This window comes from Diabrotica undecimpunctata, chromosome 3, assembly GCF_040954645.1.
Source record: "Diabrotica undecimpunctata isolate CICGRU chromosome 3, icDiaUnde3, whole genome shotgun sequence".
Classification (NCBI taxonomy): Eukaryota; Metazoa; Arthropoda; class Insecta; order Coleoptera; family Chrysomelidae; genus Diabrotica; species Diabrotica undecimpunctata.
The window spans coordinates 67,406,156-67,419,225 of record NC_092805.1 but is presented as its reverse complement, the minus strand read 5'-3'; the positions used below and the strand labels follow the sequence as shown (position 1 = coordinate 67,419,225).

The 13,070-nt window shown below is 31.2% G+C and overlaps 1 protein-coding gene across 1 annotated transcript in view; it reads left to right on the top strand.

The window, feature by feature from the left end:
* The window catches only part of LOC140436885 (actin maturation protease), a 31,014-nt gene extending 21,542 nt beyond the window's left edge, over nt 1–9,472 (top strand). Inside the window, exon 2 of the mRNA XM_072526044.1 lies at nt 9,045–9,472. Within this exon, the coding sequence (XP_072382145.1) occupies nt 9,045–9,336 (292 nt within the window). The 3' untranslated portion in view covers nt 9,337–9,472. The remainder of the gene's footprint in view (nt 1–9,044) is intronic.
* Nucleotides 9,473–13,070: the final 3,598 nt, after the last annotated feature.

Here is a 13,070-nt window from a genome sequence, read left to right as displayed (position 1 = left end):
GCGGTAAACTTTTTCAATAAAAAAAAATACACTACGAATCAATTTTAAGCCAGACTCCGAAAAATCTTAGGTGCGCTCCTTCAATTTTCCCAACACAAAACTGAACATCCAATAGTGTAATAAAATCTTTCAACTCTGGACTTAGTTATAACGATATAAACTATAGTTTATCTAAACTTTCTATAATTTTTATCAATGCATTAGGTACGTTTATTTTCCTCAAGCATTTCCCTATAATATGTCTTTCTATCGTGTCAAATGCTGCTCTTAGGTCTATGAATGCTAATACTAGTTTTTCCCCGTATCTATGCTTCTTTCTATTGGGTTTCTAATGATATATATGTTGTCATTTGTCTGTCTTCCCGGTCTAAATGCTGTTTGTTCTTCTCCCAATACCATTTCTACTTCTTGTCTCAGTCTCTTCTCTATTATTTTCGTATATATTTTAAAGCATACCGATGACAGACATATTGCTCTATAGTTGTCGCAGTTCACATGTTCTCCTTTTTTGTATGTTGGCACGATGATATTGTTCTGCCAGTCTTTAGGGATTGTTTGTTTTTCCCACGCCTCTTTATATATTTTCCATAGCCAGTTTATTCCTTCTTCTCCCATGTATTTTACCATTTCCGGTTCAATTTCGTCATCTCCACCTGCCTTGTCTATTTTTATATTTGATAATCCTTCTATTACTTCTTCTCTACTTATTTGCTCTAGCTCTGTGTTTTCTTCGCCTTCATTGATTATATTGTCTTCTTTTATTACTTCGATATCAAATTTTTTCTCATAATATTCTTTCCATACCCTAGCTATTTGTTCTGGGCTTATTTGTATTTGGTTTGAGGTATCTCTTACTGCGTTTATTTCTTTTCCTGAGGTATCTCTTACTGCCTTATGTGTCGTATTGTCCTCCAAAAATTTCTATTATTTGTTATATATTTTTCCTGAAGTTCTTCTCCAAATTCTTTCCATGTTTTTGCTTTTGCTTGTGTGACTGTCTTTTTTGCCAATCGTCTCTGCCTATAGTATTTTTCTTTATCTTGTTCTAATCCCGTTTCGATGTATTTTTTCCATGCTATTTTCTTCTTTTTTATTTTTGTCTTCACTTCTTTATTCCACCATCTTGTCGTTTTCAACTGTTTATATTTTTTGATTCCACACACTTCAGTTGCTGTTGTCTTTAATACTTCACTGTATGTATTCCATCTTTCTTCCATTGTCCATGTTTCTTTTTGGCACTCTATTTGTCTCAGTCTTTTGTTAGTTTCCTCCGTGTAAAATTCTCGCACACTTTTTATCTTTAATTTGTTTACATTTAGTTTCTTGTACTCTTTTCTTTCCACTTCCTCCATTTCTGCAGTGACCATCCTGTGTTGTGTAGACAGTTCGGGTTCCTTTTCCGTTAAGATTTTTTTTTGTATTTTGTTCTAGGTTTCTCGTATAGACTATATAGTCGATTAAGCTTTTCGCATTTCTCTCTTCAGCCAGAAATGTATATTTGTCGTTAATGGTTTGTTCACTGAATGTGGTTCCTATTATCAGGTCATTGATTTGGCAGAATTCCAGCATTTTAATTCCATTTCTATTTAATGTTTCTTCTCCATATTGTCCAATGCATCCAAATCCCCTGTTAATATCATTACCTACTCTTGAATTCCAATCGCCTAAGATTATTATTTTTTCTCTTGTCTCTCTTAATTTGTCTAATGCGTTTTGGAGTTCGTTGTAGAATTCTATCATTATCTCTTCTTCATTACCTTCTGTTGGTCCGTATATTTGTATTATTCCTATCTTGTCTTTTAGTACTATTTAGGCTGTGATTATTCTAGACGATACTGCTTCGTAGTTTGTTATTCTTGATTCTATTCTTTTATTCACTATTATACCGACTCCTTCTTTTGCTCTGTGACCCTGTGGTACTCCGGAATAATATAGACTATATTTCTCATTGATATTGATGTGTCCTTTCCCTAACTTTTTTGTCTCGCTTATTCCCATTATTTGTACGTTCATTTTTTCCATTTCTTCCGTAGCTTCTATTTCCTTGCCGGTCAGAGATGTCACATTCCATTTCGCTATTCCTATATGATATGTCTTGTTAAGATGTATTTCCTTATTACTGTATTTTTCTTCTCCATTATTGGTGTTAACGTTGATTTCATGCTCCCTGGTTTTTGTATTAACATTATATCCGTAATTTATTTTATTACCGTTTTTATTTTTAATGCTAATATTTAATTTTTCCCTACCTTCATTACTAATGCTATGCCCATTTTTGATATTCCCCCTAACGATAATATTATCACTACTGTTAATGACTACTGGCCTAATACCCATATTCCTATCACAAGTCATATTTCTAATGGCATACTTATCATTTACATTTCTAAACCTATTCCTATTACTACTTAAAACTAAACATTTATCATCATTGTCCGGTTTATTTTGTAATTCTTCTTTCTCTATTCGTTGCTTGACCTCTCCTTGGTTCTTTTTATGTTGCTCCGGTAGTTTTGTTGAACTCTCTATTTCCACTACTTTTCTTCTTTATAGCACCATCTCCATTCCTTGCCGTCTACTGTGATTTTATTGTATCCATTACTATTACTATTTTAACCATTTTCCCTCATTTCTCTTGCTTTATCTCTTAAAGCTTTCAGTTTCTCTCTCTCTCTCTTTCCTTTTGTGAGATCCTCTGTAATCCATATTTTTTTGGTCTTCACATTCTTAAGTTTGTATTTGTTTCTTAAGATTGTTGTTTTTTCTTCTTCGCTTTCTAGTTCAATTAAGCATGTTTTTGTGCTCTTTTAATATTAGTTTTGACTTCAAGATGATTTTCTAACATAGTAGTCATTCCTTCTTTCTTCTTTGTGATGTAGATCGAAAGGGAAAAGTTATTTATATACCTTGTATAAAGGATTTTTAAATTAAACTTTTGTGATTCATGGTATACAGCCAACTACATTAAATTTTATTTTACTTGTGAATTAAATTAAAATTTGCATTTAAAAATGAAATTTTCATCTTTTATACAAATGTCGATAGTTTTTAGCTTTGGGTATATTTGAATCACACCTACTGTAAAAGATCTACCGTAAAAAATTTTATTATACGTACAATTGGCACATTGGCTCTGGAAATGACCTATAGTGCATGAGATCGATTTATCTTAGTCATTGTGATTTATTCTCCTGGACAATATTGTTCTCCTATCGACCCAACTATCATGAACGACCCTATGAGATAAAAGCAAGTTGTGTCCACAACCAAGACCCACCCCGAGTTATAGGCTACGAGAAGAAGTAGTAGAGAACAATTAATTTTTTTAAGCAAATTAAGCAATCCCTTAATTTGCTGCATAAGTAATACATATTCTATCTATCATATTTATCAACATATGCCTGTTCAACTACCTACTATCTAACCTACCATCAATACTTATCTGATGACGTTTTTCGTATCAATTACATGTAATCTAACGTTTAAAATGCTTAAAACGGTTAAAAAAATCATCCCAGTAAACGAATCCAGGAAACAAAAAGCAGAAATGGCAGTATAATCTTACATTGTGAAAATATGTTTGTCATTATTTTTTTGCGCTTTGTCCTATTGAATATATTAAAGGTTTTGTTGTAACTAATAATTATATTCGCTTCTATATTAAAATCATCGTGTGAAAATACGTATAATGTAAGGATCTTGAATTTTTTTATTTAGAATTAACGTGTCATGACATCTTTGGTCATTGACACGCGAGCAAAGGTTTACAATAGTACCTACAGAGTTTACAATAGTAAAGAATAACTTAATTTAAAGTCAATTCCATGTAATCAAATGCACTAAAGGCGCGTTTTCACGGGTCGATCTGGATTGAACGATTTAGGTCGATTATGAAATCGAAAGCAAATTGAATATGTAAACCATAAATCGACTTGGCCGTTCGGCGTAGTGACTCGATTCGACGGAAGTAGAAAGGCTGTCTACTTTTGACGGGCGATTGTCGCCGAATCGATGTCGAACGACTGGAATCGAATGTGTAAACACCTGGTCGAACGGAAACACAACGTACCGGCAGCCGAGTAGAGTACTTCTAGCGTGTATAAAGTTGTTGTTTTTAGTACGACAAGCTGTAATTTTGGGGAAAAATTACTAAAAAATGGTCAGATGCAGACATGGCAAGATTTTTGAATGCTTATCAAAACTATGATGTATTATGGAATCCACAAATTGAGCTTTATCGCAATCTGCAAACGAGGCGAGCAGTATTGCAAGCAATTCTACAACATATGAATAAACCGAATATGTCTGAAAATGACTTGAAAAATAAAATAAAAAACATTACCACAACATACAAATTGCACAACAAATTAATTGTATACCTACATTAATCATTTCAAGTAATGCCATTTTGTACCACAATTAATTCAACATTTATCGCCTATCGTGTAAACCTTTTTGCTTTCCACACAGATCGAATTATGGTCGAACGATCCAAATCGTTCAACCTAGATCGACCCGTGAAAACGCTCCTTAACCGTAAACATAGTCATTCAAGAAAACAAACCTCAAAAATATTGAAAATAAATTAAAAATGGCTTAAGCGTTAAAAAAATTAAACGCATTGTGAATAGAAATATAGAAGACATCTATAAAAAAGCAGAGCAGCATAAGCTCACAGCATAAGAATATTGCCTTGTACATGTTATCAATTCCAATTGTATCTTAAACATCATAGCATATAAGACCAATAGCCCAGTCTGGTTAAAAAAAAGGTGGAAAAATGTTTCGCAGATATCTGAAGCTTTTAAGACATAGGTGGGGGATACTAGATGATGAATAGATGAAAAGATACTCCTAGTTTTACCTTGTGTTTTTTTAAGCAATAATTTATGGTCACAATTTGATTTTTTGTCTATAAATTTTTTCCCTTATATTTTAAATAAACAATATTTATGTCATTTTTTTATGTCAAGAATATCTTTATTTTCCCGTTTTTTTAATTAAAATTGATAAATAATTTACGGAGATAATTGCAAAAAAGCAGTTTTTTTGCATTAATTTATAAATTTAATTAATTTTTTTATTAACAAAATAAAATGGTATTAATACATTTAAACATCAAGGAATTACCATCTTTTAGATTTGTGCAAAATTTCCCCCCGATCAGTCAAATATTTTATAAGTTATTTAATTTGTTTATCCCTGAGGCTAATTATTTAAACTATTGAGCTTGCCCTATGCATGATGCTAGACACATTCAGCAAATTTCATAGGATTCTTTAAGACTTAGACTATCTCAAAAGTTAAATGCATATTGAGTTTTCATCGAAATTATTTACAAAATAAACGTTTGAAAAAGGGGTATGTTTTTTACTTATAAACAATTGTAATAACTTCTATATTTTTCAAGCTACAGATTTGTACGTACAACCATTGGATAGCTGGTAAAAAAGCTCACATTAAAAAATAAAAAACCTTCTAGGACCAATAGGAACGAAGTTAGTGACTATTTTTAAAAAAATCATATCTCCATTGTTTATAAACATTAAGAAGTACAATTTGCACAAATTTTGAATGAAAATCTAAACTTTATATTGAAACTTATAGCTATAAAATTTATCTAATTTTTCGAAACGACGGTACTTGTTTATAAACATTAAGAAGTAAAATTTGCACAAATTTTGAATGAAATTCTAAACTTTATATTGAAACTTATAGCTATAAAATTTATCTAATGTTTTGAAACGACGGTACTTTCAAAAGATCGACAGAGGAAAGTGGAGACGATATCTGTTTCAGCTCCGTTTTTTGTTTCGGCATCGGAACTTCAAATTGCAACACGTAGGAAAAATTTACATTATCTCGGCTTCCTTTGCAGCTGCAAGCTTTTTTTTTTATTCTGGGGTAGCTCGTCGAAATATGAATAACTACATAGTTTTCTTACTTACTTCTCACTTACTTTTTTTTAATTTGCTCGAATAGTCTGTCGCAGTATTAATAATGATGACATAATTTTCACCCCCCATAAATCTCGGAAAATCCCGGAAAATCAACATACGTTTTTTCATTTTATATCAATGATGTAATAATAATTATATATTTTATAAATTAAATTTCAGGTAATTTTTTACACATTATATTATTATATTCCTTATATTAATTATAATTGTTTGTATTTTTATAATTACCAATATTGATTTTTATTCTATATTTCTTACAAATATGATATACAATATTAATCTAATCTGCCTTACTGCTTTGATAAAATAAGTCGATTTTTTCATCACTTGCCTTATTAAATTTTACAATGTTTAGTGAACTTTACTTTTTTTATTTTCTTTACATACATTGGTTTAAAAGTTAAAATTTGGATCATTTATTCGACTTCACTGTCAGGTCTGAACCTATTTGTTGCAGGTTGTTTGTCTTCACTTATTAAGTCAGCCATACATTAACATATTAATGGGCGATCTTAATGCCAAGGTATGTCAAGGTAAGGTAGGAGAACAAGTAGGAAAATATGGGCTTGGAAACAGAAATGACAGAGGAGATCGATTGATTCAATTTTGCCAAAGTGACTTCGTAATAACAAATACCTTTTTCAAATTACCTCCTCGACGGTTATATACATGGACATATCCACAACATACCAAAGAAAAAATAGTAAGAAATCAAATAGACTACATTATGATAGCAAGGAGGTATCATAATGCTGTTAAATGTACTAAGACGTACCCAGGAGCTGATATAGGCTCAGATCATAACCCGGTAGTTACTGTGATAGAGGCGAGACCAAAAAAGATTAGAAGACCACACACAAAGGCATTAGATTTAAATAAACTTAGAAACAAAAATATACGACAAGAAACAGGAGAAGAAATAAATGAAAACCTCCGTTCACTGCAGCAACAAATTAATGATACAAACAACGTTAACCAAAATTAAAGTACATAAATAGCTATACAAACAGCAGAAAAGAAACATCTTACAAAAACAACAACAAAGAATAAGGGGTGGATGACACAAGATATACTACACTTGATGAAACAAAGAAGAAAGATGAAGAATTACCCAGACAAATACAAAGAAATAAATAAACACATAAAAAAGAGAATAAAAGAAGCCAAAGAGGAGTGGATTAAAGAACAATGTGAAGAAATGGAAACCTATGAGAAAAAGTACGATGCGTTCAATATGCACAAAAAAGTAAAAGAGATAACAGGAAGCATATAGAAATGCCAAATACGTAAACTTAAAGACAAAGATGGAAATCTTATTGTAGATCTAGAGAATAAAATAAAAAGATGGACAGAATACCTGAATGAATTATTTGAAGATGATAGAAACAACTTAACTCAGATAATCAATGCAACTGGGCCAGACATATTGAAAGAAGATGTAGAATACGCAATAAGAAACGCTAAAAATGGAAAAGCAAATGGACCTGATGAAATTCCTACAGAACTGTTGAAGCTTTTGAATGATAAATCCGTAACCATAATATTAAATTTTGCAGCTAGGAGCTAAAACAGTTTCCCCTCCACTTTCCTATGTCGATCTTTCGAAAGTAACTTCGTTTCGAAAGGTTTTAAGTTTCGAAAAATTGAATGAATTTTATAGCTATAAAATTCAATAGAAAGTTTAGATTTTCATTCAAAATTTGTGCAAATTTTACTTCTTAATGTTTATAAACAATGGATAATTAACAAAAAAATTGTCGCTAACTTCGTTCCTATTGTTCATAGAAGGTTAATTTTTTTTGTTAAATATGAGTTTTTTTATCAGCTATCTAATGGTTGTACGTACAAGTCTTTAGCTTGAAAAATATAGAAGTTATTACAATTGTTTATAAGTAAAAAACATACCCCTTTTTCAAACGTTTATTTTGTAAATAATTTCGATGAAAACTCAATATTCATTTAACTTCTGAGATAGTATAAGTCTTAAAGAATCCTATGAAATTTGTTAAATGTGTCTAGCATCATTCATAGGGCAAGTTCAATGGTTTAAATAATTAGTCCCAGGGATAAACAAATTGAATAACTTTTAAACTATTTGACCGATCAGGGGGAAGTTTCGCACAAATTTAAAGGACGGTAATTCCTCAATGTTGAAATGTATTAATAGCATTTTATTTTGTTAATAAAAAAATTAATTAAATTTATAAATTAATGCAAAAAAACTGCTTTTTTGCAATTATCTCCGTAAATTATTTATCAATTTTAATTCAAAAAACGGGAAAATAAAGATATTCTTGATATAAAAAAATGGTATAAATATTGTTTATTTAAATTATAAGGGAAAAAACTTATAGATAAAAAATCAAATTCTGACCATAAATTATTGTTTAAAAAAAACGCAAGGTAAAAATAGGAGTATCTTTTTATCTATTCGTCATCTAGTAACCCCCACTATGTCTTAAAAGCTTCAGATATCTGCGAAACATTTTGCCGTGAAATCGATGATTTTTGTATAACCAGACTGGGCTACAAATAATGTAACTTACATTCCAATTAAAAACATTTAACGGGTTTTTACCGAAATGTTTAGTGGCTCAAAACATGTAGGTACACTTAATAAGTAATAACCACAATACCACAAAACGTTTTGTAATGTAGCCCGATTGGGTGTTTTAATTAAACACCTTTTATAAAGGATTTTTAAATGAATATTATTTCATGTTCTAAAATTTTATTATGAAATAGTATTCATAATTTCTGCCGTTTTTATCATTAGTATATGCAAACACTTTAATCTGTTCTGCTTCTTTTTCTAATTTGTCAAAGTCATCTCTTTGTATGAAATCTATCAATGAATATATTAAAACTGCTGGATATAGGGATTCATCCTTTTGTTAAAGAGTGTTGTTTAAAACATTTATTTCTTTCTAAAATCTTTTCCCGAATAGTAAGCAACAGTATATACTCAAATGTATCTAAGGAAAAATGAGTTACTGTTGTCCTAATATTCTAGTTTAGAAAGTTTTATTGTTCCCTAATAGTAATAGATAATCAAATACAATAAAAACCTTAACTGAAAGTCAGATATGACACAGCAAAAGATAATTCACCTGGTTTCCATAAAGGTCATAAAGCTCATTGGGCTGCAATTTCTGGATGTATTTTAACTGAAAATGATTTTTATGTAATTGCACGCCACGGTAAAGTTAGAAACATTGCAATCTGGAAACTAAAAGTTTTAGCCGATAGTAACAGACAATTATTAGAAGCTTGTCCAAATAGAATAAAGCAGGACATAAAATACAAATTTCCAGAAGGTGGTATAGCAGGCCCTCTTGGTTTGAATGAAAAAAGTATTCTAATAAAATACTTATAATTATATATGTGTTACATTGGTATAATTATAACAGTATATAAAAGTACTTTGTATGTATTATAATAATCATTTAAACTAACCTTTGACTTATGTATTTTCAGATACTTTACATGCAGAATAAACTTTCTGTATTGTTGTTTCTTATTCATAATGAGTACAAGATGTTTAAAAATCGCTCCGTGGAATTTTCCAATATTGAGTGTTTTACTTTTCCAGGTCAAAAGAGCGATCAGTGGGATACAAAGTAACTAAAGAAGAATATAAACTTACAAACCAACTTAATTGTAAATACGAAATACTTTTTAAATTATTCCATACAAGTAATAAACTGTTCTCAATCTAAAACGCTGGTTATTATCGGATAGATAAGAGTTTCAAGCTTCTTAACTGTCGAGGTGTGCTTTACTCTTAACGTCATTACGTTTCAAAATAACTGCTCAGAAAAATACAGATAAGAAAATGGATAACGACGGTTATAGTACAGATGAGGGAGCGAAAATGAAAAGAAGATTTAATTTTCAGAAAAAGCAAAAAATAGGAAGATCTCTAACAAAAACAAAAAGATCTCAGGAAGACGTACTTATTGGATATATCATCATTAAATCTTCGCTTGTCACTAAAATTGAAATTTTAATATTAAATTAAAATCAAACGAAATCTTGCCTAAAACTTAAAAAAAAGATTTTTAAATGATAGTTATGGCTTCATGTGGTTGCCTTGCTGATAGCTTCTAATGTTGGCTTCACATAATAACTTGCTGATGAGTAGCATTAAGGTTGGTGGTGATGCCGGGATCGATCCCGTTGTAGTCTTAAGTAGCTATTAAGTTCTGCATATCTGCTATGCTGCTGCAGTTGTCATTCCCTCTGCAAGGTGCACCACGAGGTTTTTATAAAGTTCCACCCAACAAGGGGAACAAGAAAAATTTATTCAAGCCAAACAAATAATGTAACGAAATATCCCATCTCCAATGCGTGGTACGTATCACAATTCTTAGAAGGATGGATCTAGAATATTCAATCGTTGGCATTCTCGATGCGCTTTCGACGGGAAGAATACAGGTGGACTTCTCTAGAATATTCTAGTACATAATAACTTGTATATGGACGATATTTTGCAATAACCAGTCAACCAATAAAATTACAGTTTTGAGAAAATTGCAAATGAAAGTTTTGGTTACATTACAATCGATTACACTTTTTTAAAACAATATATCCTGTAAGTCTTTGATAGTATTGATGTAAAATATGTTTCCCTATGGTCCTAAATAAAAAGAACTATGTAAATTTGCCGTTTATTACACAAAATATAAAAAATTAGAAATCACAAAATATATGGCACATTAAAATTTGCAACAACAGATCAAGGCACTTAACACATTCTTGCTTATTAACAAAACTACATGTTAGGAACTTTGCACGTTGGGCATGTGTTATGGAACTTAATATATTATTGCAAATAGTCACAATATAGTTTTACCGAAAAAAGAACAGTTTATGTTACTGAAATCTCGAAGGCATTTTAGGAACTTTAGGAATGTTTTAGAAAGTTTAAGAAGTTTAGTTTTCTTATAATACTAAGTTAAAGTCTGCATTTTTAAATCTGTAGGTATAATAAGTATTCACTGTTCTTCCAGTTCAAAATCAATATTTTCACCGAATCCTTCTGCATCGTCAATAAAATCTCTTGATTCGGTATTCTTCAAAAAATTATAAAACGGCTTTGAGTCGGATGGAATCAGCTTCATCATTTCCTTTAAGTCTTTGCCCTTCGCTAGAGATAATTCTTTTCCATTAGGCCAAAGAAGGGGCAACTCGATATCAAAATCCGGTTTTACTTTTCTACCCTTCACACTTTTTGTAATATCAACGATTTGTGGTTCTTCATAAAATGTAGTTTTCATAGTTAGCTCTGTAGGTTTTTCTTTTTAGAGTGTTATTGCGAATGTGATTAGCCAAGATACTTTTAATTTGTTGATGTCAGATTTGCGGTTTGTTATTTGATTTATAATATTTTCTATCGATAAAAAGTCTTTTGTATCAAGTCTGGTAACAATAAATTTATTTTTGCGTCGGCAATTTTTCATTACATTTATATAATCAAGGTCTGTATAAAGTCTGTTATGTGTCTTTAACGCACATTCTACGTCACCAAATTCAGAATCGTTCGGGAGATAAATATGCCCAGGCTGAAGAAACTTAAGTGTTATTTTGACAAGACGAGGATGCGTTTGAAGAATATGCTGTAACATAAGTGTCATCTTATGCTCCTATTTTGACCACCACACGAGTCCGACCAAAGAATCAAGTGAGTAGCTGTTGGTTTTAAATGATCTGCAATGAATTTTTTAAGACATGAGTCCACTTCTTGAGTACCGCGTCCTCCTTCATGTTCCAGCCATATAAAAAATATCCTTTTCCCGTGCTTCCTGAGTGTATGCCAAGATTGTACAAATTTAACTGACGCTTGTAATAAATTATGTTTGTGGGCAGTTCTGGAAGATTATGAGTCTTTTCTAAATCAAAAGTAAGCGTTTCTAGTATAGCATCATCTTTAGACAACTGCAAATCCATTTTCATTTGGTCGCGTAGTCTGTAAGCATGTTGCAAGTGATTTTTGTGGTCATTTTCAATTTCCGTAAGTACGTTTCCACTTGAACTTTCAACCTTTGCCTTATAGGAATCACAGAGAACACATGTGTCTTTGTGCGGTCTTTTGAATTTTAAATTAAAATCTTCCATAAAACATTTCCTAAAACGGGATATACTTACGCCATCTGGGTGTTTTGCTTTATATAAGTTGTAAACAGTTTGTAGATTTAAGTGTGATGCTAAAAAATTTGGGGTGGTATCATTTCGGCAGTAGTGAGATCTATACCTCGAGAATTTATCTATAAATTCTTTTATTTCTCTTTTTTTCTCATGAGATAGTTTATTTTTGCCTGTCGCTTTTTGCCCTCTTTTATCTTTTAAGGACAATTGTTCCTTTTTTTTCTTTAGTGCTGAATCAACTCTACCTTGGCTTATTTGAAATGTATTCAAAAATGTTTTCTTGCATATACTGACATCGCATAAATTATATATCCTGGTTGATGTTGGCTTTGAAGTAACAGAAGTGCTTCGTTTCTTGGAAATCTCCTTTACACAGCCTTGCAATAAAGCACATCTTGCTTCGTAATACCCAGAAGACCAAAACTTAACAAATTCAGCACGTCTGTTTTCTACTGATAACTTTTCAGTGCATTTTCTGGGACAGACACAGTTAAATAAGGAACCAGAAAATATTCTGGCTGCTACATTTTTTCCGCTTTCATTCACATAGTTTTTATTAGTATTTACTCTTTTCTTTTTTATTTCTCTGCTTTGATCTATAAATTTTCTCTTTCTTCCGCGTTTTGGTCTTTTAATGGTATTCATGTCATTTTCTACATCTACCGCTATACAATCTGGGTCTGCAATGGTGGATTGTGCCAGTGTTTCATTGGCTTCCGAAATAGTAGATGGCATATGATCGTCCACAGATTCTCTCGTACCAATCACAACATTAGTTTGTATTTTTTCTTCCAAAAAACTAGTTGGCATGGTAACTTCCATCGATTCTACTGTATCTGTTGGAAAATGTTCAGTTGTTTCAACAACAATTATTTCTTCTGTTTCCCCCAGAGATATGTTTGAAAATATATGACTGCATCGTGATTCATTAAATTGTATGGAACAATCTGAAATATCAATTTC